General features: G+C 43.8%; 1 protein-coding gene across 1 annotated transcript; it reads left to right on the plus strand.

The window, feature by feature from the left end:
* The first annotated feature begins 2,620 nt into the window (after window positions 1-2,620).
* On the plus strand, window positions 2,621-7,997 carry LOC109280636 (uncharacterized). Its single transcript, XM_059714571.1, has 3 exons — window positions 2,621-2,766; window positions 4,792-4,960; window positions 5,915-7,997. The coding sequence occupies exon 3, from the start codon at window positions 5,988-5,990 to the stop codon at window positions 7,902-7,904; it is 1,917 nt and encodes a 638-aa protein (XP_059570554.1). The 5' UTR covers window positions 2,621-2,766; window positions 4,792-4,960; window positions 5,915-5,987; the 3' UTR covers window positions 7,905-7,997.
* Window positions 7,998-26,423: the final 18,426 nt, after the last annotated feature.

The raw sequence follows: 26,423 nt of genomic DNA on the forward strand, positions 1-26,423 counted from the left end.
GAACTTTGAAACATAGATTCATAGATGCTAGGGTTGGAAGGGACCTCAATAGATCATCAAGTCCGACCCCCTGCATAAGCAGGAAAGAGTGCTGGGTCTAGATGACCCCAGCTAGATACTCATCTAACCTCCTCTTGAAGACCCCCAGGGTAGGGGAGAGCACCACCTCCCTTGGGAGCCCGTTCCAGACCTTGGCCACTCAAACTGTGAAGAAGTTCTTCCTAATGTCCAATCTAAATCTGCTCTCTGCTAGCTTGTGGCCATTATTTCTTGTAACCCCCGGGGGTGCCTTGGTGAATAAATCCTCACCAATTCCCTTCTGTGCCCCCGTGATGAACTTATAGGCAGCCACAAGGTCGCCTCTCAGCCGTCTCTTGCGGAGGCTGAAAAGGTCCAGTTTCTATAGTCTCTCCTCGTAGGGCTTGGTCTTCAGGTCCTTAACCATACGAGTGGCCCTTCTCTGGACCCTCTCCAGGTTATCCACATCCTTCTTGAAGTGTGGTGCCCAGAATTGCATGCAGTACTCCAACTGCGGTCTGACCAGTGCCCGATAGAGGGGAAGTATCACCTCCTTGGACCTATTCGTCATGCATCTGCTGATGCACGATAAAGTGCCATTGGCTTTTCTGATGGTTTCGTCACACTGCCGGCTCATGTTCATCTTGGAGTCCACTAGGACTCCAAGATCCCTTTCCGCTTCCGTGCCTTCAAGCAGGTCATTCCCTAGGCTGTAGGTGTGCTGGACATTTTTCCTCCCTAGGTGCAGCACTTTGCATTTCTCCTTGTTGAATTGCATTCTGTTGTTTTCTGCCCATTTGTCCAACCTGTCCAGGTCTGCTTGCAGCTGTTCCCTGCCCTCCAGCGTGTCCACTTCTCCCCATAGCTTTGTGTCATCTGCAAACTTGGACAGAGTACACTTCACTCCCTCGTCCAAGTCGCTGATGAAGACATTAAAGAGTATTGGTCCAAGGACCAAGCCCTGCGGGACCCCACTGCCCACACCCTTCCAGGTCGATACCGACCCATCTGCTATGACTCTCTGGGTGCGACCCTCTAGCCAATTCACCACCCACCGGACTGTGTAGTCATCCAAGTCACAGCCTCTTAACTTGTTCACCAGTATGGGGTGGGATACCGTGTCGAAGGCCTTCCTGAAGTCCATGGCACGATCTGCCTGCCACAAACCCGTGCTGGTTTCCCCTCAGCATAATTTGTCCTGCTGGGCTCTCACAAATGTGAGCCTTGATAATTTTTTCAAAGACTTTGCCAAGGATGGAGGTGAGACTGACTGGTCTATAGTTGCCCGGGTCCTCCTTCCTCCCCTTCTTGAAAATGTGGACCACATTGGCCCTTGTGGCCTTAAAAACATTTTAAAGAAAAGAAAAAACATGAATTCTGAAAACTGCACAAATAACAGAGAAGCTGGGTAGCATTAACAAATGAAAACTTTCAGGAACCCCAAAGTGTTCATGGGAAAGGAAATCAATTCACTTTACTAATTGGGGCTGCGCGTTAAGTCTCAGTGGTGATGGATTGAATAAGAAGGCATGTATAGTGGCATTTCTCTGACCAACATAACCACTCAAAGCTGGCATTAGGTATCAGATACATTCAAGGGTCAAAGGGAACTTCACTTGCTGAGTGAGACACAGAATGAATCCAAGTCTTCACAAATGGCAATCATGAGATGTGTTACCAATAAGGGAAGGTCATCCATAAAGGGGCTATTCATTCTCACTCTTGAATACTGCTTTGGCTTCTTTAGGAAGTTGATAGTGTTATTACATACTTCTAAAGTGAAGGCCAAAAATATGTGAAATGCTAATTAGTTATGCACTATTCATCTTATAAAAGGAGTTTCCTGCCCATCTGCAGTAATACTGCCATTATGTAGTCAGAATTTTCAAATGACACTGAATGTAAATGAATGTATACTCCATTAAAGTAGGTGGAAATGGATTGCATTTTGAGGTGTTTTACCTTCCTCTAATAGTCTTCCATCTCAACACAGAGGTAGAAAATCTACTGGGGGTCTTATTCTTTCTGAATGCTCCTTTCAGGTTGCAAAAATAGATGTCTATAGTCATGTCCACCTTTGTGAGGCTTGCCATGAAGCACCATTTTGGACAGTCTCTATTCTGTAAGATTCATCAAATAATTGCTTGCTTGCTCTTTTCATTTAGCATGGCTCCCTTCCAGTAAGCTGGCTATGGGAACTCTGCTGTTTCTTGTTTGCTAGGTACAGGCTGGTTTATGATTCTCTTTCTCTGGACTCTTGCACAAACTTGTGCATCCTCTGAAGAGTCACCACCTTGCATAGGCTCAGAGTCTTACATTCAGTCTACCTGCCATTTTATATCACCCCAGTCCTGCCCATCTGCAGTAATACTGGCATTATGTAATCAGAATTTCCAAATGACACTGAATGTAAATGAGTGTATACTCCATTAAAGTAGGTGGAAATGGAAAACAAGAAATCAGGCTTGATAGACAGAGATGACCATCCTTACCCTTCGTCATAAACCAGATAAAGAAGCAGGACAACCAGAGTTTCAGTTACCAATAAGCTAGTCACTTTGAACTAGACTTCACTCCTTTTCTTGTCCAATTTGCAGGCTCCAGGGTGTGGCCATCGCCTATCCTGTGTCACCGTTATCACAGAGCTAAGGCACTAGCAGCTCACCCAAAAAAGCCTTGGGTACTGGACTGGGATTTGAGATAATCTGGCTTCTACTGTACTGCCACTGAGCTACTTTGTGACTTGTGGTAAGTAACTTGACTTTTTTTGTCCTCTTGCTCTCTGCTTCTGCCTCTCTAATCTAGTTAAACCATAATGACTTCTTGTAACCCTTTTTCTCTATGTCCTTTGTCTAGTACAGCAGGTCTTCCATCTTAGTTGGGGGTCTTTTAAGGTCCATTTTAATGCATATAATAAATAATAACATTTCAAACCAAGATAAATAATGTAAAACAAGGTGGTTATATTTATTGTTTTAATATGTCCTAGTTGTTTAGCTGTAGGTGTGAGTGTTTTTGTAAAATTCAAGTGTCTCTATTTTCAGTTGGTTGTACAAATACATTTCCATGATCCCTGTAAGACATAAGATATAAGATTTAATTTCCACTGGTGAGAAGACCTATAGCTTAAAAAGACTGGCAAGTGTTTACCACTTTCTTTCCTTCAGAGGCTTTTCTATAGTCCACCCAAGTGGCTGCTCTCTCCTGAGTCTTTTGGAACCAATGCCGTCTTTTAGCAACTAAATGAATTGTCACCAGAGTATTTCAAATCAGATGCTTATGACAAAAACGATAAACATCATTTTGAATGGCCCATCAAGCACCTGCTGACTTAGGAAAGCTTTAACAAGAAAAGGAAATAGAAAGACAAACTCAAATTACAGGTCATTGGATAAGAGCAAGCAGAAGGCATTTTTTTAAGTAGGGTTTTAGAACGTGGAAAAAAATGTATTGCAGGATGATAGCAGAAAATCTACCATTTGGTTTCTTTAAGTCTTGATTGAGCTGGACACAGCCACAATCCTATAGTTGCTCTCAGGCCTGGACCAGATTTCCTACTAGATCCCAGGAAATCTAAGAGGATCTGCTCAGAAAATCAGATTATGTTTCTATGAAATATGTTAGCAAAAAAGGAATCCTCTTCATTTTGTTGAAATGTTGCATTAAAAAATTCTGACTTTTTTTAAAGGTTGGAAACTAAACTATTACAGAAAAATCCCAAAATATTTTGGGTTAGGGCCAAAAACACTTTTCTGATTCTATCATTTTTTTATGTGGGGAGAAAAAACAGTTTGAGGGAAATTTTTTGGACCAATTTGTATGTTTTACCAATTCAGTAAGTCAGGTATGAGCCTGTCTGGGACTCAGGAGATGATAAGTTCAAATTTTCACTCTGGCAGAAACTTCTAATGCCTTCATTTTCCTATCTGAATATGGAGGTGAGTAGTGCTTCTATGATCTGTGCTCTTTGTTTAGACCACCAGTTCCCAATCTGGGGTGCGCGTACCACCAATGCTATGCAGACAACCTGTCAGTGGTACATGGCAGTGGTAGGCAGGGATACTCAGGGCACTTGTGCCTGGTGCAGGTGCCCAGCGGGGTGCAGCTCCAGCCAGTGCTGCACATCGCAGTAAGGGGCTCAGCCTCTGCCGGGCCATCTGTATCGCCAGTGCTCCCTGGCATGCATGTGCAACTCTCGCGCTCACCAGGCACAGGGGGGAAGCCCTGTGTGCTGGAGCCATCTGCCTTCCCTGCTGGGGCTGTGCAGAGTGGGAGGGAAGCCCCAGGTGCTTTCTCCTGCGGGGCAGGGAATGAAGCTGGCTTCAGCACGCAGGGCTTCCCTCCCATGCCCAGTGAGTGCGGGGAGTGCCAGTGATACAGACTGCCCAGCGGAGGATGCACCCCTCACTGTGATGTGCAGCGCTGGCTGGAGCTGCACCCCGCTGGGTGCCCTGAGTGTCCTGAGCACCCCTGCCTGCTGCTGCACCATGGGAGGAGTGCAGGGTGTCCCCACACCCTCACACTCCACAAACCTCACACACCCACACCCTTCCCCCACAACCCCCCACATATGCACAACCCCCCAACATACCCTATGCTCCCCCCACACACAGCCACACCCCCTCACAACCCCCCCCCACCTGGTGGTATGTAAGGTTATATTGTTTTAAATTGGTGGTGTGTAATCTGTCAGAGTTTGGGAACCGCTGGTTTAGACTGTAACACCATCAGGGCTTTGCAAATTCACACTTCTTTTATTTTGCATCCATACAGTGCCTGTGACAGTTGGACCCCAGTCGTGGTTAGTTACTTCGTGTGCTACATGGTACAAATAATGAACATGTAGCTGGACTGCTCAGCACAAGGCGCGTTGGTACTGATGATGAGAAGAGGAGAATTAGTTCTTTTTCAGACTCTTCCAAAGATCTCAAGCCTCTCAAAGGTGGGGCATTAGTGATGCCATTTGAAGACGGGGCAAACGTGGTGCAGATGTGCAGGATGAACTGCCCAGAAATCCCTGACTAGGGGGCCATGAGGAAATGTGGAATTTCCACTTAGTATTTATTTCACTACACAAGGCAGGCAGCTTCTTACTGTCAAGGGCACTTTCCATTCACTTTACAAATTATTCTGAGCTTTGACAAGTTCTTTAAATTTGGTGTCCCCATTCCCCCTGCATGCCAAGGCATGACGAAAATAGCTTGCTGGATATTTCAAAAGCTGGCAGTTCAGTACCTCTCTCTCAACTAAAATACACTTTAGGTTTGGTGAGATCTCTCCCCATGAGAACAGAATCCAATATGGTGATGTGGAAAGCATGTAAAATTATGTCCAGGAGTTATTTTTCTGTAAATCAACATACCAGGAGGTTTTGCTTCTTATCAGGAGCTTTGAGAGCATTTTAAGAGTGGGAAACATGGATTTGAAAGAACTATCCTATGAACCTGACCAGTGAAGGTCAGGCAAAAATACAATATGCTTTGGCCCAATTGTATAGTGCAATTTTATGTATATTGAATTATCTATATTGAAATATGTATTTGCAGGAGTTGGTGAAAGATACTTGCTCGTGTGCACACAAATCTATAGAGAGGTTACTTACTATATATAATGATGTGTGTATTTACACACACGCGCATGTATATACACACACACACACATGCAGAAAAAGATCATTTGCTGCTTTTTTATGTCCTCTGGGTTGCCTTGAAAGTTCATCCAAAAAGCTCATTTGCCACTGACTGTTTACACAAAAATCAGATTAAGCTTTCTTTCTTGAGATATTTTGCAATGTATAACTTTAATATGCATTGAGAATGCACCTGAGGTTTTGATTTTTTTTCTTGTTTTAAATCATGCAGCAGCCTCATAATCTTCTTTTGAAATGTCTCTTCAGTGTCACAGATTGGACACCTCGCAGTGGACGAAACCCTAACCTTGACCGCTACATTGACTACTTCAGGGAAAGAATGAACAATGAAATAATCAGCAACACGCGCCACCACAACAACCTCTCTCTACCAGAGAAAAAGGCCATAGAATCCCTAAGATCTAACCACCAAATAGTAATAAAACCAGCAGATAAAGGAGGAGCCATAGTCATCCTAAACCGTGAGGATTACATAAAGGAAGCCAACAGACAGCTCTCTGACACCACCTACTACAAAGAACTACAAGAAGATCCTACTCCCCTTTTCACCAAAAAACTCAACAATACCATCAAATCATTTCCACTGAGATTACAAGAAAAACTACAGACCTTGATCCCCCCACTATCTAACCCAGGGACTTTTTACATGCTCCCAAAAATCCACAAACAAGGGAACCCTGGCAGACCTATCATATCCAACCATGGGACCCTAACTGAAGAAATATCAGGTTTTGTTGAATCCATCCTAAAACCGCTTGTCACCCACAGAGCAAGTTTTGTCCAAGACACCACAGACTTGCTATGGAAACTTAAAAACATAGACCACCTTCCCAACAACACACTCCTAGCCACCATGGACGTTACCAGCCTATACACCAACATCCCACACCAGGATGGCATCCATGCCTGCCTTACATATCTACAGGAACAAGATTACAACCCAGAATACAGACCCAAAGATATCACTGAGCTTATACACTTCACCCTCACACACAACAATTTCACTTTTAATAATCAACACTTCCTCCAGACGATGGGAACAGCTATGGGCACTAAAATGGCCCCACAGTATGCCAACCTTTTTATGAGCCACCTGGAAGAAGACTTCCTCAAGAACTGCACCATCAAACCCTTGCTGTACTTACGATATATCGATGACATCTTCATCATTTGGAGTGAGGAACAGGAATCTCTAATTGAGTTCCACCAGAAATTCAACAGTCACCATCCCTCCATCCGACTTTCTTTAGAATACTCCAGCACCAACATCCCCTTTTTAGACACAATGATCAGTATCCAGAAGGGTAAAATACAGACCACAGTATACAAGAAACCCACAGACCAACACACATATCTGCACAAAACCAGCAATCACCCGAAACACACCAAAAAAGCTGTGATGTACAGCCAAGCCCTCAGATACCACCGCATCTGTACTGAAGAGAACACCCGGGATCGCCACCTCACCAATCTTAAAAAGGCTTTCACCCAGCAAGGACACTCCTCCAGAGAGGTAGATCGCACGTTTGAAAGAGCCACCTGGATACCACGTGAAGAACTGCTGCAGTACAGAAGAAAAACACCCACAAATCGCACACCGCTGGTTATGACGTATCACCCATCCCTTGAACCTATACGGAAAATCCTCCAAAAATTGCAACCCATATTAGAAAAAGACCCTATTCTTAAAAAAATCTTCCCAGAGCCACCCATCCTAGCCTTCAGACAAGCACCGAACCTCGCCAACCTCGTCACAAGAAGCAAACTTCCTCAGCCCCAGAACACACCAAAAGGATCCAGACCGTGCCAGGACAAGCAATGCAAAACCTGCCCCCACATCTCCACCACCTCCACTATTACTACACCCCACAACAGAGCCATCAGCATCCCAGGATCTTACAGCTGCACCTCCAGAAATGTAGTATGCCTCATCCAATGCACCAAATGCCCTGATGGAAGATATGTAGGAGAGACCAGACAACAACTGCGCACCAGAATGAACGCACACCGGAAATCCATCAAAGACAGAAACACCCAATTACCGGTGGGGGCACATTTCTCACAGGAGGGCCACTCTCTCTCCAATCTCTCAGTCCTGATCCTCGAGGGAAATTTACACAACACATCCCAGAGACGAGCCTATGAGCTCCATTTTATCAACCTGCTGGATACTAGAGATCAGGGACTAAACATAGACATTGGATTTTTGATACATTACAATCTGCCTGGCAACTGACTCCCCAGCCCAGCCCAGCCCAGCCCCTGGCTTCTTCACTTTTCATCCCATCCAGGAAGAGCACACACCAACTGCTGCAGCGTCCTTAGCCTGACGAAGGGTTTTTGAACCCGAAAGCTTGCTTAATAACTATTCTCCAACCATTTGGGTTGGTCTAATAAAAGATATCAAATTCACCCAAGGAACCTTGTCTGCCTATATCCTTAGACCAACACGGCTACAGCCTAAACCCCTGTCTTTAGTGTCACTTAACTTTCTGTTTCCCTATAAAAAAAGTTTTTAAAAAGTTCATTAAAGTTTAATACTATAAAACTAATTTTGTATTACTGTATCCACTGGATACACCATAAATAATAAAATGATTAAATAATTAAATTCAATTTAAATTAAGTTGGTTGCTGATAGTTATGTATTTCATGATGGAAAGGATTTGCAGCACTGTTGAGACAAATAATCAGTAGACGATGGATAGTCAGTCAATAGACACTAGACAATAAATCTATAGATAATCAATCCTATTGCAGTCCTATTCAAGGTATCTCTAATCATTTTGGCTGTGATTCAGACAAGCATTGGAGTGCATGCTTACCATTAATGGTCTGTATGGAAGCCCTGTCAATCTCTATTAGCTTTGGTTAACTTCCCATAGACTTCAATGCTTAATTGAAGCATATTTTAAATGCTGTCCTAAATATGAATGTCTTCCTGAAATGATAATTTTATAAGGTAAAGAATTAGGTACTGGTAACCGTGGTATTTACCTGTGTTTGGAAGTCTTAGGTAAAATGACTTCAAGGTTTATCCCACAGAGCAACTTAATAATTCTTTAGAGAAACATAACAGCTATTTTGTGCTTGGCAATGATTCCCAACTTGGGACATTAAAACCTGTTTTATTGAGTAGGGGAATGTTGGCCAAGACATTGGGGTTATCCCCAATGCTGTTTGAAGAGAGCCATGGGATCTTTAACATCCACCTGGACAACCATGAGAAATGCAAATTAGACCCTTATTTAATTTCTCATCTGAAGGACGGCATGTTTAAAGGCAGCCTCTCTAGTCTGATGCTTTCGCTCCAACATGGTGTATGATCCTACTACCTACTGTGGGACTTGAACTATACTACTCTTTGACCCACAGGCGAGACATTCAATAAGAGTCATTAAAGGGATTTTTAATTATTTTTACAGCATATGTATAATATTCCCTCACTGTTTGTCCCCTGATTGGCATATAAATGGAATGTCAGAAGACATGATTTATGAAACATCCATAAAAAGACTTTGTTTTTTGGGCTTTCTTCCTCAGTTATTTACTTCAGTTTCCAATTTGTGAAAATACAAAGATATAATGTCACTTGTAAAAGAAAAGTCTACTCTCGGAAGGTGTCAGACCACCTGCGGATCTGGCCCATTTTGTGCTTTGCCATTGTTTCGCTCTATAAATCTAAGTGGAAGCTTTTCTTGGGGGTTGTGTTTGTAAGTTTTTACATGGTTTCATTTGTTACCTTGGCCCTGCAGACTGTATAACTGTACATCTTTATTAAAGTGCCTTGAGATGTCTCTGTGTGATAAGGTACTAATTAAATTGAAGCTGTTGTGAAAGTCAGAGAGAGAGTGAGGGTTCAGGGTTAGCTAGTTTATACTCCCGTTTATTTGATGACTTCAGTGACACCAACAGCAGCGTCTCAAATGTTTATGACATCACAAAACTTAAGTCACGGTAGATGGCTCTAAAACGTTTTCTGATTCCTCTTGGATGCATTTTCAGAAACAAAGTCTTTTGCATCTGTAAAAGCTTGCTACAAATTACAAGGTCCTCTGAGACTGCAGCATGTTTCTAGTTTGGTTAGAGGTTTTACCTCTCCCATCTGGTAGCATATTCTGTATTGACCTTATCACTCTTCACTATTGTCATTGTCATCGTCATGATGAACAAGTGTTATCTAATTGGCAACTTCATCTGAATGATGGTCCATCACTTTGGGTCATAGTTTTCTACAAAAATTTCTGCTGCAGAGGGAGGGTGGTCTGAATTTCAGATTGTCATTTCGGGTGTCCTTTTCATCACTTTGGCCGTGGGAGCATACAGAACAAGCACTGCAAAGTATGGCAGATGTTGTAAGTGAAGATGGTACCCTAACCATTGAGCCTCTTCATTTTACAATGTGAGGCTGGGGCTTCCATTGTGAACTCCTGGAGCAGCTGAGCTTAAACCTGCCTATGCTCCAGTGTGGTGTACAGACATGAATAGTGGGCAAAGTATTGCTTGGAGACAATTTCTTTATCAATAACTGCCTCGTTTGGGACTGGGACAAGAAGATGTCCCAGCCAGAGGCTTTGAAGGGACTTAATTTGATTGAAAGCAAAATATTTCTCTTCACCAGTTTTTGCATTTTTTTGCATGGATTTGTGGCAACAGTGTTTCAGGGAATTTTTTTTTGGTGTTGAAAGTCAGTGTCAATGTTGCCTGTTTCAAAGATCGAGTACTTGAAATTCATCACGAATTGCATCTTGAAATTCATCATGGATTGCATTTGGGACAGGCTCAGTTTAAGGCTGACCCAGGGACAGATCCAGAGGGGTACAGTGGCATGGTAGCACCCCCTTTTGGATCACAGTGATCCCTTTTTTGATCACAGGAACAGCAGCTGGGGACTCTAAGTCCTGAAAGTAGGCAAACCCCTCTCATCCCTACTCTTGGCACCCTCTTCTGTGAGCAGGGGCACCTTCCTTGCCCTCCTGTTTCCTCCTCTCTTCTGCTTGCCACTGTTGCCGTCTCTGGCTGATCTGGGGGTGGGGGGTAGGGGAACTCCAGCACTGCTGCTCCCTGCTTCAGCTGGTGTTACCTGACGTCCTCGGAGCAGGGGCAGGGAGAGGGAACATTTCCCAGCACAGCTGCTTTCTGCTGGAGCAGCTGAGATAGTGGTGGTGGGAGTAGACAGATCTCCCCAAGCCCTTCCTATGCCCAGAGGAGTAAGTGGAGAGGCTGAGAGGGGGAATAGGTGGGGAAGGGACGACTCACCAGCACAGAGGGGAAAGGAGGGGTGCCAAGTGTCGGGGAGGCTCCACCCGCCTGGGCCCACCCTTGGGCCTATGTTGCATGCTGCTTTCATCCAGTTATTTAGGTACCTCTGTGAAGAATTAAGGTAAGAAGCAAACAGAACAATATCGATGGTGAACACAATTCAGCTGGTTTTGTAAGACATGGAAAAGGAATCTACTTGGCAATCAAATGATCAAGCAGTTTGACTGAATGCATAATCCATGACAAGGGCAAACAGACAGGCAGCCTGTATATTGTCCTCCAGAAAAACTGATGGTCATAGGTAGGGTGATCACATGGGAAAATGTGAAACCCAGCTTGGTAGATTCCTAACAGAGGCATAACAAAGAGCTCAGTCTTGTTTAACAGTATCCTGTTTGCTCAGTGGTAGTGACAGAAGAGAGATACCGCCGTACTTGTTTATGTCCTTTCTTCGGTCTTGGGACTACTACTAGGCCACTTACCTCCTGTTCTGAAGATGAGCCGTCAATCACAGTTTTGTTTCATACGTGTAGGGGAAAATGTGTTCGTTTTGAATTGCAATGTCACAGGGCTTCTGTAGGCAGGCTGTCGTTGGAGGTCTTTTCCCCTTTCAGCTGTTCAGTTTATTGGGCTATCAATGATGGGAAGATCCCTCAAAACACGGTGAGATGTTCTCCACAGTGACCTGTTCACTGTTAGTATTAAGTTAGGCCTGAAAGTATTGAGTGTCGCCATCCTTCTCAAAGTTCATTCTGGTTTGATACTGAAGTACCATTTTTTTCTTTCAGTTCTGCATTTTGATTGGATTCCAGTCAGAATTCTGGATTTCTTGCACACGCCCTCCACCGATCGTATATTTTTGGAACTTCTCCAGTTCTTCACAGGTTCACTGACTCATAGCTTTACTACCCCATTTATAAGCTTCTGTTAAATGATCATTTGGGCAAGACAGTCTCTGGCTGTCTTTTGCAATTGCACAAATCCCTGGCTGTTCCTACCCGTTCAATAGATCTTCCTTTCTTTCTGTGCAGTTACGATGGAGAAGACTTCTGTTAACAGGTCGCACTTTTGACAGCCTGCACAATACCATGGTTTCTCTGTGTGTAGAGACATGATTTGAGATTTAAAAGCAGTGTCTGGAATCTCTCTGAATTTTTGTATAGGTTCTCCATCTAGGTACCTTTTCCAGTGAAAGAAGGGATGTGAGGAAGGATCAGTGGTGGCCTTAGGGGCATTGGAGCCCTGGGCAAGAGAGTCATTTGGGGCCCCTTAAAAGCTTAGTTTTGATGACCTATAAGCAAGTCTGACATTTGTTGCACAATTTTGGGCCCCCCTAAAATGTGGGGCCCTGGGCAGTTGCCTGGTTTGCCATCCCCTAAGGCCACCACTGGACAGATCCCTCTGCAAGGTAGTTTGGAGAGAAAATTGCATGTAAATGCTCCTTATTTAGTGACCCAGTGAGCATGGTTCAAGAGTACTATAGACTGCATTTTTTGTCAAATGGATAATTCTCTATTTATAAACATGTGGTCCGGTTGAACTTTGCTTCCATTAGGATGTTTCCAGGACCCAATAGCTTCCCCTAGAATAGTGGTGGCTAACCTTTTTGGCAGGCATGCCACAAGTTAAGTACCAAATCCCCCCGCCAAGTGCCACTCTGATTTCCACCCCCCGGAGAGGTCCCTGATAGATTTGCATCCTGTGGTGCTGGAATGGAGACAAAGGGGTTTGAGCTTCCAGCTTCAGCTGCATGGAGCAGAAGGGGGGCAGGACACTGGTGCACAAGGAGGTGACACTGCTAAGAGCCAGGTTAACTTTTCCCTGGTCCTGGAACCACTACAGTTGTATTTGGCAAGTGGGGATCCAAAGCCTTGAATTTGATGGCAGCTGCTGGGCCAGGGAAGGATAAACCTGGCTCTTGGTCTGACACCTCCTACCACAGCAGCCCTGCCCCTGGTCCACTGCATGGAGGGCTCTGTTCCCTGCCTTCATCCCAGGGTCTCCCTTTCCTGAGCCCCCAGGGCTCATATGCCTCACACACAGCAGCTGCAATGCAATGTCTTTGGGTCAAGACAACAATGGCAATCTTCAAAAGGGTAAGAGATCTGGTTTAGATAAGCACTAAAACTTGCAGATACTTATGGCTGAATCATTTAAACCTCTTGAGTTTGTTAAACTGAGGGGTAAATCTCAGTATGAGAAGGGGCAAGCTATGAAGATTAAGTATATAAACTACTTAAATAAATTGCAGCATCTGTTGCTTCTAGTCCTGCTGGATGAAAAACATTTAAAGAAGAAGACTGGTAATCAGACTTCTTTAAACCTTTGATCTGGGTTTGGTTGGAGGTTGGGGTGAATTCTTAGGTCAATTATTTTTTTATATGAATCAGTTTATCACATGAATATATTCAGTCTCTCAGGATTTTGTTTCGTATTTCAACGGTATGTGGATCGTTGAAAATGATTTTCTTTTTGGCAACTAATCAAATGATGGCTAAGACTCGCTCTACTGCATCACAGTAATGGAGATGGCTTATGAAGCCTCGGACAGTAAAAAGGGTAAAGATATTAGTACAAAAATCCAGACTATAAACCATAACCAGGAAAGCTGCTTTATTTGGGAAAAAATATTTTCTTATTGTTTATAGGTTTACCTTCATACGTAAGTGCTAGTGTTGTATGTTCCAGAACTTCTCTGTTGGGTAGGGGAAAGGAGTGCCTTCCTTTCCCTCACTATTGGATAAAACAATGCATTTTCTGCAGCCAAAGTCCAAGCAAATGACCTTGTAAAGGTCAGATAGTTTAGTATAGCACATCTTGGTAATGGTTTTTTTTTTTTTCTACCTCTGTTACACCTTAGGATACAGTAGTATTTCCGTCCTTTTCCCCTCCCACACTAAATGTGTCTTATTTGCCTGTAGAATCTGCTTCAGCCCCTTTACAGTAGAATAGCAGTGGTTTGAGTGAGTTTTTTGCCTTTTACTAAAGATTTCTTATACCCATGATTGGTGTTTGACTCTGTGTGAATGCACTTCCCGTTGACAGTGGGCACAACTTCATGTTCATTCATGTGCCGTAGTTCCTGTGCATTTAGTTTAGTGCTTCTTTAATGAATGCACAGTAACTACATTTACTGCGCAGTAGTGCCAGCGCTCATTTTTTTGGTGACGCTTACTGCGCAGTAGCCTAATCGCATTGCACAGTAGCATATTATCACAGTTTTTTTACTAGTATGCTACTGCACGGTATTATTAGGCTACTGCACAGTAAATGTCTCCTGCAGATGTGCCTGCTGAGTACAGATCTACCTGCTGTGATGTAGGGCAAATTCCACTAACTAAAATGTGTGGTTCTAGTATGAGAGGAAGGAGAGATTTGGAGAGAACCAATGTCAGTGATAGGTTGAAGACAAGGTGGCATGTCAGGCCTTTTTATTGGTATTACTTAGTAGAAATCATGCAACTCTGTGCGATTCTAATAATTAAAAGGAAAATGTATGTGAAGGGATCACAGTGATTAGGGAGGTGTGAATCCAGGCGTGGTTGTTAGAGCCCAGCTTTCTCTCGCTGAGACTTTTACCTATCATTGCACCTCTCTGTTTTGATCGCTGACATTGTTTTCCTGCCAACACATTACGGTGGCTCAGTGCACTTGCTTCCCCACAGTGTAGCCATCAGGACCTGAATCTACTAGATACGGGGGTCCAGAGCTGTGATATGAGGACAGGATCGATTCAATCAATCAGGAGGAAAGCCCACTGTCAGGCGCTCAGACCTTTAACCTGCTCCTCGGAAGTATTGGAACTCCCAAATCTCTTTGCAGGCCTTTTCTATTAGATGGATATTCCCCTGTTTTGATTCTTTTGCTCCAAAAGTAATTTTTTTTTATAATTACCTGCATTGAACTGCACTTACTGTCTGTGAAGTGAGAGGCACTTAAATGATTTATTAGCCTGAGTTCCTAAATGCGCTGAATGGTGCTGGATGGATTTAGCTAGTGACAAATCCAGGGTGCATGACAACGAAGGGGTAGCCAGCGTCTGATGGAGCATCATGCCACACTTGCAGGATTACACTGGGGGCATTTTGGCTTCATTCCAGCTACACAGGAGATCAATAAAAAGCAGGTGTGCCTTGGCCCAGAAATACAAAGCAGTGCTTTAAAATGCAGTTTCACCTCAACACGCAGCTATAGAAATTGTGAGGCACCACCCTTCTTGCTTCTCAATAACTCTGCCCTAAAATTTAGTGAAAAGATGCCTGGGAATCGAAAGTTAATTCTGGCTTCTTTTTCCCACATGGGTTGATATTCTGCTGTCCCAGTGCAGCCCTTATCCCTGCTATTCTTGTTTGCTGTTTATTTTCTAGGAGCGTCCGCAGCATGCGAGCTGCTTTCCGCACACATCCTGGGGCACCCTTATTAGCTGTCAGTGGGGTTGCATAGGTGCATCTCAGGATATAATTAGAAGAAAATGGCATAGGTATAACTACATGCATAATGAAAAGGCCGTGGAAGTACACAGATGTAAGGGAACACATAATGAGGCCTTGCAGGAGCTCTTTTACTGGTGAGGAGGTAGGGGGAAGCCAAGAACAGAGCTCCTCTTCCACTCTGCATCCGCACTGGCAAAACTGAGACCAATCCTTTGCAGTTTTTCTGGTGCTAATGGTCTTGTAGATGGGACTTTACTGTTTTACCCTCTGACCCCACTACATAACAGCCTAACTGTTCCCTTCTCTGCTGGGCTAATCTGGAACTAAGTGTGTAGCCCAAGGACAAAATTCTGTTCACTAGGCCTAATCCTGTTATATACTACGTATTCTCATTTCTAGCTTTATGCAATGGGAATGGAGAGGTGAAAAGACTCTAAAGACTCTAAAGACCCATAGCCAGGGATGGTACTAATTTAACAAACTCTTTATATATGTGCAGAGCTATGTTAATCTTCCTCCCTTTGCTCTAATTTTAGTTTTTTATGCTACGGAAGTATGCACAGGGTACTCAGGATAGAGGTTAGACTGAGGGTGGAAGAAGAAACAGCATGTTTTGTATTTTAATGCAAGCCAGTGTTATGGAATAGCAGATCTACTGTGATCTAACAAGCTGGCTTTCCACGCCGGGATGTGCATTTCCCTGTCTGCCCTGACGGGCAGCTGGCACCGTGGTAGGGATGTCCTACCAGTTATGGGGTTCTCCGTCCTGATTACAGTAACAGCTAACACGCTGGCTGAGCAAAAGTGATCTGAACACCTGTTTAACAGCAAAACCAGCCCCTGGTATTTCTGGTACCACTATCCCCCTCTCCTGCCTAGGGCAACATCCAGTGGATGAGCAATGGTAACAGGTTTCTGTTGCACATTCTGCTGTCTAATTCATCTGTGTCACTAGCACCTCTCTGTTTCACATCCCCTGGCTTCCTCAGCCTCATTTCTTCTGGTCTTGCCCCAGGGTTTGTCAGGCTTTGGTGAAAGGGCTTAAAGAGAAGAAATAATAATAGTAGTGAACCAAGGTCTGAGATTTTCAGGGGCAGGCACATGTGCAAGAGACCCACGTGAACTCTGATTACCCAGCTTGGGGGATTGCTGTGGTGATGCTGTAGGCTACAATAAAGGGAGATATTGGGATCTAATGCCTGTTGCTCTAGTGCCACCTGCTGGCTTTAAAAATACAGAAAACGTGACCCGTTATCCCGAGGAATGGGCTGTAGGGTGGGCATGGAGCAAGAAGGTGCAGAAAGATGATGCTAGAAAATGGAGGAAGAGGGACCAAGGATGAAAGAAGGGGCATGAGAGGGATCGGAGAGCTGGTCGGAGGGGATGGACTTGGGAGGGGGGCTTGCCCAGTGTACACTTTCTGTGCTGGTTCTTGCTCCAGGGTCTTGAGGGCAATGGTGTTGGCAGTCCTGCTGCAGGATGGGTTGAGGATAAGCACCATACCAACCAACTCTTTGGAATTGCTGTGTAAAATCTGAGCTGTTTCTGGACCTCTAGGGCTCACAAAAGCCATGTTCGTCAAAATGGAACGTGTTCTCTGTTTAAGAGCAGGTTAGATGAACACTTGGCTGAGATGGTATCAGCAGGGATGAGCCAGCCTTGATCAAGGGGTCGCAGTAGATGACTTTCTGAGGTCCATGCCAAGCCAATTTTTCTATGACGATGAGATGGGTGACAAGCAAGAGGTCTGGAACCTGTTTTTGTAAGATCTCCTCCAGTCAGGTTGACCAGCAAGATGTCTGGGCAAGAAGTCTGATCTGAACTGCTGAACCGGTTGAGATTCTTCCGTCATTCAAACTTGCATGAAGAAGGGAGACCTAGTTGTTATTTTGAGACAGTTGAACCTAGGCAAAACTGAACCACGCATTTTTTTTCTGAATATTTCCGTATCCATTAGTTATTATTTTGTGCTCTTAGCACTCCTGTTGTAAGCAGCACTGCTCCTTTAGGCTGCTGCTACATTGCCTGTGAAAATGTATACCTAATGGAATAACTCCAAACTGTAAATATGGATGATCAATTTATCCCATTTCTTTCCCCATTCTCGAGATGCTCATATTTCTAAACAGAACAGCCTACTGTCAAAGGCAGCCTATATTCTTCCTATTACTCCAACACTTGCTTAACTTCTCATGGCACTCAGAGAAAGATATTGGTAAATTTGAGAATTAAACCAGAACCAAGGATCTGAGACCCCTTCTCTGCCACTGTTGTTTGGAGAGATTCAAATATAGATCCATATATCTCAACATTTTAGTCCTGGTTTGGCAATGGATGCCACTCTGAACCATGCAATACTCTTTGGGTAAGCTTGGCTTTGAGTCTGATTCTCATACTGAATGTTAAGCCTGAAGTTCATCTCTATTTCAAGCATAAATTTCAGCTTCTTGTTGCTCAGCCCTTTTCCTCAAATTTCTGCTCTTTCATCTTAATATCGGACCAGAATTTTTAAGGGATCTGGTTCTTTCCTTTCCCCAGGCAATCTCCTCTATATCATTTGGGCTAAGTACAGACAGTCAAAAAGCCTGAGGCTGAATTGATTCGGTCTTTGCAGGTTAGTCTAAACTATGTAGACTGAACCGATAAGCAGGTGAACAGACATTCACTTCTGATTCTGGAAATGCAGCTGCACGCCTGCAGTGGCTCAGGCCAGAGGCTGGGCGGTGCCAATGCATGCGTCCATGCTTGGCTGGAGCAGACAACTTGGGCCAAGGCTAGCCCACTTATCCTGTGAAGGGGGGGTCTTATGGAGGGAGGTACAAAGCATCCTGGGATGCTGGGGAACTGTGAGTTGACTTGAATCTGGAGGCGATCTGGAACAGAAGCTCAATAAACCAACTTAATCTAAATCAGTTAAGTCTGATACTACATCCATGCAGGTTTTTCTTATACCGGTTTCAGTCATTTTGAAAGCAGTTTAGGTGCACTGAACTTCTGTTGTGTTGCAGCCTTGAACCGGTTTCTGATCACTTATACCAGTTTATGTGTAATTTCTGTCCCTAACCTTGAAGCTTAATGCATGGCCAGTATCCCAGTGTGTATCAGTTTGCAATGTTACTGGAGTAACCATTCCTGAATACTTGTTTCCTGAATGACCGAATCCTTCCTAGCTACTGGAAGACTGGCCCTCTGCTGCTTGCATTCACACAGGTCGCTGTCATCTGGGTGGTCTTTCTAATCTTGTACTGAGCTTTGCAGGTGGCTAGCTATGATCTAGGGTGCAAAGGCTTCACAAACTGTTCCTGTGATTATGTCTGCAGGATGACTTGGCGTTATCGGAGCTGGGGCTCAGTGTTGGCTGAAGAGCAAACAGTCAAGGAGGAGAGCTGTCAGGTCCAGTCTGAGTTCACTCTTGTTGTTTACCATCAACAGCACACGGGGCAGTCCAGAAACCAGAGCAAGAACGGGGAGAAAAAGAGAGGAAAGGCGCACGACATCAAATGGCAAGTGACAAATCTGAAGGGCACGGTCTGGTTTAATCTGACTTGGCGAAATGAAGGACGGCTCTCTTATGCTTAATAATTAAAGGAATTATCCACTTTTCTGGCCACAGCACGAAAAATGAGTGAGGTTTTCCTCTGCAGTGTTAACAACGCCGGTGACATGTTCATAATGCTGTAACACATTTCCCTGCACATTGCAGTGGAGAAGAGGCCTTGTGGCAATGGGCCAGAATCACTTAGATCATTTTACCAGGGGCGCACCAGAGACCAGAGGACCCCATCAAGGAGGCGCTCTTTCCAGTCCATAGCACCCCGTGTTGTGACATTTCTCTCACAGTTGTCCCCCTGCATTACCGCTGACGACATAAAAAACGATTGTTGTCTTTAGATATAAAAATCAGTTTAACTAAAGCCAGGGTCAAACTGCTGTCAGTGTATTCAGATGGATGTTTCAACTTAGTTTTGTCGCCCTGTGAGATGGAAAATTGCAGCTCTGGGTAAGGTCAGACCAGGGTTATAAACTTTCTTTGTGAGCAATTGAGTATGAAACAAAATCTGATTTGCTCAAATACAGGTATTCCCCCCCCCCCCCACTCCTTTTCATCTGCATGCCTACCTCTCCAGGCCAATGTTAAATAATTCAGTGTTGTAGTTGGGGAAATTTCAGGAATAATGCACGCAGAATACTGGCCTTCATATTAATGATGTCTACAGGTTTCTGTGGGAGCATTGTTTCTGTCTGTATGCAAACTCACACACACACACACACACACACACACACACACACAATCCATGTGAATTTGTTATGTAACCTAAATCCCTCCTAGGGATGGCTTCTGTCTATGTGGATGTGGTATAATTTGCTCTAGGAATCGCCCTACCAGTTATATGTTTCTGCAGCAAACCCTGACATTGATAGAGTCAAGGCTGGTATGCAGTAAAAAGGGGTTGTGTTTGGGTCAATAGCTAATGCTATTCTGTTGTAAAAAAGAGATTGACTTCTAACAGTGTCGCTGAGTGCTCTTAATATTTAAAGTATTGCTCAGACAGTAAATAATTAATCTCAGAGGCCCTTTCCCTCTCCCATTGGGCAGGTAAATAAAGTTATTCCCATGCCACAGATAGCGAAATTGAGGTTCAAGGAGGTTAAAGATCTTATCCAAGTCCACCAGAGAAGAAGGAGACCTGATGACAAGTTAACACTTCCATGCTGCCACTCTTGCAATCAAACCTCCAGACTCTGAGCTAGATTCAGCCCAGGGCTGTAATAGTAAGTGAGGTGTGAGGTCCCGAAATACAGTGTGGATCACTAGAGCATTGACAACCTCATTTGTAGCAGTGGAAGCTGAAGAAGCTAGTGCAGTTTCCAAAATGGACAGCGTGAGATGGGGATGGGGATGTAGCTACGATACAAGGAGACCCCAAGGAAGGTAAAGGTGTTGCCAGTGCTCTCACAGGTTAATATCCCCAAAATGTTTGGGGGTGGTGAGGGTAGCCTGGGGCAGGAAGATAGGCCTTATATCTTCCTATATAAGTGGTATGAATTAGGCCCTCTGATATTGCTGCCCTTCTTTTCTCAATGTAACACACCTGCTCTGCTATCTTTTGTTTTTCATGTGACTATTGTGATTTCATTGGTTCAAGAAAGACTGAGCTCCAAATGTTTTACTGAACTTCTATGAAGACATTCTTAATGCTCGAGGAATTCTTTTACTCTATGGTAAGATAGGTATGAATGATGGTGGTTTTTGCCTTCCTCTGTAGCAGGGGGGCATGGTCCTCTACCCAGGATATCTTGAGCGTATACTGACAGCACTTCAGAGACGCAGGATGTTGGCTGCCGTGGTTCCCCAGCTTGACCTGTGGCAGGTTAGGGTATTGGGTCTGTGTTGTGTCAGGGTGATGGTAGTCCTATGTAGAGTTTAGATGATAGATTGCATGGGATGGTTTGGATAGGGCTGATCTTGCCTTGGGCAGGGGTTGGACTAGATGACCTCCGGAGGTCCCTTCCAGCCTTACTTCTCTGTGATTCTGTTTCCTACCAGGGTTTGCCATACCTCGTAGCTTCTCTAGGCAAGCTCATGCTACATGCAAGGGGCTTCTTCCCTACTCCTCCTACACGTGCTTTGTGAGCCACCCTATCACCCCCCTCTATATGAGAGACTGCCTGAGCTCTCCCTCAGGTCCTCGTCTCTGGCTGGGGCTCTGTGTTTGCCTCTTGAACCCCTACTCAAGAGTCCCAGATACTTTCTACATGCTAGGAGCTGCACATATACCTTCCCATGTCTCCTTTTTCCCTTCTACTCTACCTCCAGTGATTCTCTGGGAGATAAGCAGGTTGGGGTGTTGGTATGTTTTACTCTGTTGGGAAGGATGGGCAGAGAGTGACAGGATATTGTTATACTGGAAAATTTTTAAGGGCTCTCATTCCTGTGTTGGTTGATCTATTGCAGAGGTGCATGAAGCTGCAGCTCTAATAATCAAATGGCAGGAGATGCGTATCTTCCATTCCTCCTTTCCTGCTGTGTGAAGTTCCCCAAGTCCCCAGGTTTTTAGCTGCTGATGACTAGAGTGCTCGCCATTACTGTGGAATTGACTGGATGTGGTGTTGCAGTGCTGTCATGTTAACAGGTGTGCAGACTGGTGTTCCTTCACCTTAAGGGTAACATTTCTTAAAAAGATTTAAAGCAATTGAGAGAACTGGATAATATTCACAAAGAATGTTTCTGCCACTATTTGGATTGCTAAACACATTTGTTCTGCTTCTGCACAGGCCTGGTTGGATTCATTTTCTATAGGTGCTCAAATGAACAGCTCCTTGGTGCCAACGTTCATGAAAACAGCAAATATTAGCAAATACTCAGAGGAAGACAATTCTGAATGACACATATTTATACCAGAAACTGAGTTTAGGAATCAGTCACACAGCGATCCAAGCAGACATACCAAGTGACACACACAATTGAGCCTGACCAACCAACCAGATCTCGAATGCTGAATACTCACAGCAAACAGTTGATGGTACCCGGCAACATTTTAAAATAACAAGTGAATTGCTCAAGATAAATCTATGAATGGAAAAAGAAGTGGAGTGCATCTACTAAATTATTCTCTAGGTTTTACTCACTCAGGCTCCTAATTTTACTTGGCATGGGGGCAGTTTGTGGAGCCTCTTTCGCATCTCTGAAATATTCCTGCTGCCCCCTTGATTTTGTACCAGAGACATTGATACTAGAAGTGGTCATAGTGCCAGTAGCCTTGAACTTTTAGATGGCTTTAGAATCTGAACTAAGATTGGAAACAGTGTTTGGCAGCCAGCTTCTATTTCTGAAGCGAACTGTATAAGTAAGTAGACACTTCTGATGATTGAGGGCCATTGAAATTCAGCTCTACACCTGGTTTTTATGTTTCTGGACTTCTCTAATCATTTTCCCAGGTCTTCTGTTTTGTCTGGGACCAACAAACATCTGTGTAAAGAGCTTTACTGAGAGGTTTTCATATTTTTTTTTTCTGTCTTCCCTAATTCCCAGTTCCTCTTTTCCACTAACCAACAACCCTAGAGGTGAAGACCAATTTGGATTCAGCACCTCCTTAATATCCTGCTGTGTATTCTACCATTGTTTCAACTTCACTATATTAATCTGGAGGCAGGGAAAACTGCAAGCCACTCAGTGCTTGCAGCTACAAAGGGTTTATTTTATTTAAAGCAAATTGAGTCATTTTATGGAAGAACTGGGTTGCAGTTCCAGCTGAGCCCTTTCAAGCTTGCACATTCCTTTTCACAGCATACCTCTGGGATCATGCAACCAAAAATATAAGCTAATGAAGACAAAGAGCGGAGGTGTTCCTGACACTGCTGCACTCCTGTCCTGCTAGTGTTTGTGATGTTCAAGAAATGCAGAAGGAAGCTGATGCCTACTGTGTTTCATCTTGTCCAAGTAGAACACACATTTTTTTTCTCCCCCTTAGGGTATACTGTGGCAAGGAGCATACACCTTCTTAAATTTCTTCAGCAATTTTGCCTCTCAGCAATACCATACAGGATTACTTTGTTGTGGCATAAAACATCATGACAAAATATTCTAGACCAACATATCAACAAACCTAGCAAGATATAGAAATTGGGCTCTATTCAGAATGTTGCCTCTACAAGGGACAAATACATGCAGCAATGAAAGAAGAAAACTAGGTTGATTATTTTCAGCTGGAAAATTCAGATCAAGATTCAAATGACTCAATGTGTGGAGCTGCTCGTCACTGGGTTTTGGGTCAGTTTGCCTAATCTGGACCTGGTTCTGGGTTTGGATTTTGAATGTCTAGTATTATTTTTTTCCCCAAACAGTTGTAAAAGATGTAGAAACTTGGAAATTCTGTAAATGAAAAGGTCTGCAATGAGATGGACTTCAACAGATCTCTTCTGCAGTTCCCTTGCATTGCTTCCAGAAGAAGGAAAAGTGAGTACATCTACACCGTGGCAGCAGAGTACTCTGGTCAGGATACTGGTAGCATATCCTGCCTGCCCACTCTTGCTGCCATGCTCCAAAGGTGGAAATAGGCGGGGGAGGCTGTGGGACATCTGCAGTGGACGCTCACACCTGGAGGTGTTGAAAAAAGCCATAGGCTGGCCAACACAGGAGGTGCTTCAGAGTCTCACTGCTTCTAAAACCCAACCCAACCCAACCCAAAGCAAAGTCTCATTGTATCTAGAACCCAGTTCCATTTGAGTTATACTAGAGATGAGTCTGCCTGCCCTGCTATCTATTAAATGTCTAATCCAGTGGCACCAAAGTCAATGGAAACACTTCTAATGACTTCAGTGGCAGACTGTGAAAGGAAGCACAACCCACATGTATTTTGGGCTGCCATTTCCTTATACAGAATCATCCCATTCCATGCGAGAGTTTGTTACTCGAACTTCTTTCCTCCAGCCAATGAGGAAGGTCTCCTTCTGTGGCATTTTTGAGTCAGAGATGATTTACCAGAATTAACTGGGTTTTGGGTAAGGGTGACCAGTGGTTCTTCCCTGACTAACAGCTTCCTGTCCATGCAAGCTGCCAAAGGAAGGCTCCAAAGCCTCCCACAGACCCAGGCCCCTTGTGCTGACATAACCTGCTGATCCACTTGGCTATTTCTGTTCATTGGTAACGTGATAAGCAACAAACATGGCCTACAAAGAATGCCAGTGCTGCAGTTCATGCCATACTAGTTCATATCTTCATTTCAGCTGGAAAAGCCATTATCTCAGTTACTGGTGGCCTTATAAGCACCTGTCTCTTTAGCTCCTCAGTGGAGATGTGACATTGTATCCTGTTTCTTTTTAAAAATATTTTATTTAGTGCATCACAACAAATTATGCAAGTTGCCTTGGTCCATGTGTGCTATGGAAAGAGATAGAGAACATGACCTCAAGAGTCTCTGGGGAAAGCAAAAGCTTAGTAGTTGAATAAAGTAGGCTGTTACTCAAAATCTATGATGATGATCTTCATTTTGTTTACCAATAAGGGTGAGGAAAAAAGGAAAAAGCAAGTAACTAAAAGAATAGAAGAGCTGGAAAGGCTAAAGAGGCATCCTGTGAAGTAATTATCATGATGCAATGGCAAAACTGCATTAGCTCAGAATTAGGTAAAGCCAGCACAGGACAAACACCCCCATTACTTACTGCTCCTGCTCGATATAAGTTTTGTCCAAAGCATTTGCATGACGTTTCATTGAGGAAGCGAAAAAACTGCAGAATTACACCAGCAAAATAAAAGCCCCAGTTCAGCAAGGTACAAAAGCCCACACCTATTTTAAGCCTGGGAGAGATCTCATTGATTCTGCTGAAAGTTAATTATGAAGTTGCTGAAAGAGTGCCAAAGGTAGTAGATCTACATTCAGCTTTAAACCAAGTCCACAATTACTTCTAAGCTAGTGATGGTGGACTGGTTCTTATCTGTAGTTAACAGTGAGCACAGAGACATATTATATTCTTATAAACACTTCTTCTTATATAAAATATTGCAATACACTTGCAGTTAATAGTTTCAATAATATATCCGGCTCACTGTCTGTACCACATCCGCTGAACTGTTATATGTTATTGACATGAAAAATTAAACAAACAGTTTGGAGAATGTTAAAAAGGGATTTATTTCCAGACAAGGAAACCTCTGATAGCTAACCTTTGGATTACATAAGATTAAGAATGATTAATGGAGCCTAAATGAACAGCATTTAGCTGTCATATTTGTTGTGACTGAAACATTGAGGCTTTTTTCTGGGATTAACTTTAAAACGTATTTTGGAAAAAGGGAAACAGTTCAAATTTTTTACATAGCACTTTTCACTCGCGTATCTCAAAGGGCTTCATGCAGTAAAACAGCTTGGTACCAGTATTCCCATTTTAATTATGAGGAAGTCGAGGCACAGAGCAGTGAAGTGAGTTGCCTCTGGTCATCCAGGAGATCCAGTGGTACCAGGAATGGCAGAGCCAGGAATGAAACCCCAAATGGAAGCAAACAAGAAATATATTAAACTTTTTGGCACCTCCCTAGGAAAATCCAATATTCTGTGACAGCACTGCCAACGTGTCTTTTGAATGGATAGGAGAAGTATGTCTATGTACCTTTAGGTGCAGATAATGGCATGGGACTACCTTGAAGATCAACTCCTAGTCACCTTGGTGGCTATCTGTGGTTACCTGGTGGTGACATGGCTGAGAGATCTCAGATTTGTGCCTAGTCAATCAGTTTGCTACGCTGCAGCCAAAAATGGTAGCGAGAGAGAAGATTTTGGTAGTTTGGCCATGCTCATGTTAGGAGTGTGTTACAGCACCAAAAGGTTGCAATCAAAAGCAGTGTGTGTGGCAGAGTCAGTGGGAGGAAGGCGCATACAGGGGATGCCTTTGGGAAATAGCAGGGCAGCTATGAATGGAAGGAGGAACGGAAATCGGAGAATGAAATGAAGCAGGATGTAGGATGATCCGTGTCCTAACCACAGGGTTATGGGTTATCTTGGAGGATTGGCATGACGAGAGTTGTCTCCAGTTTTGTCCAGAAATTTTGACCAATACAGATCTGAGCGGGGTTTCACCAAAATCTAGCTGAATCTGGCACATTCCCATAAACAGTTTCCGTTTCAGCAGTCAGCATTTTGCAACAACAAATGCCTGCAAAAAACTTTGACTAACCCTACTAATTAAACAGCTTGGCAGACAGCCAAGCTGCTGCCCAAACGCCCTGGTGATGGATGTTTTAGAAGCACATGCAGTTATCAAAATTCGTTGTGATTCAGGACTCATGGTTCAGCTAGAATTTTAGATGTAGAATTATCTTACTTCTCCCTGAACTTCCAGTTGCTTCATAGATCTCTAGTTTCCCCTCTCCTGCCGTCCTTGGGCTTCTTTGCATGATCTCTGATCCTTCCATTTCTATGCATTTGTCCCCCACCTTTAAGTTTTATTTTTTGATTTAAAAAAAAAATGAATATATTTTAATTCTCATGAAATGCAGAGGAGCCAGACTTAGTAGCACTGACTGCCAGTGCTTCTCACTGATGACTTGTACCGGGCTGCCATTC

The sequence above is a fragment of the Alligator mississippiensis genome, chromosome 11 (assembly GCF_030867095.1).
Source record: "Alligator mississippiensis isolate rAllMis1 chromosome 11, rAllMis1, whole genome shotgun sequence".
Taxonomy (NCBI): Eukaryota; Metazoa; Chordata; order Crocodylia; family Alligatoridae; genus Alligator; species Alligator mississippiensis.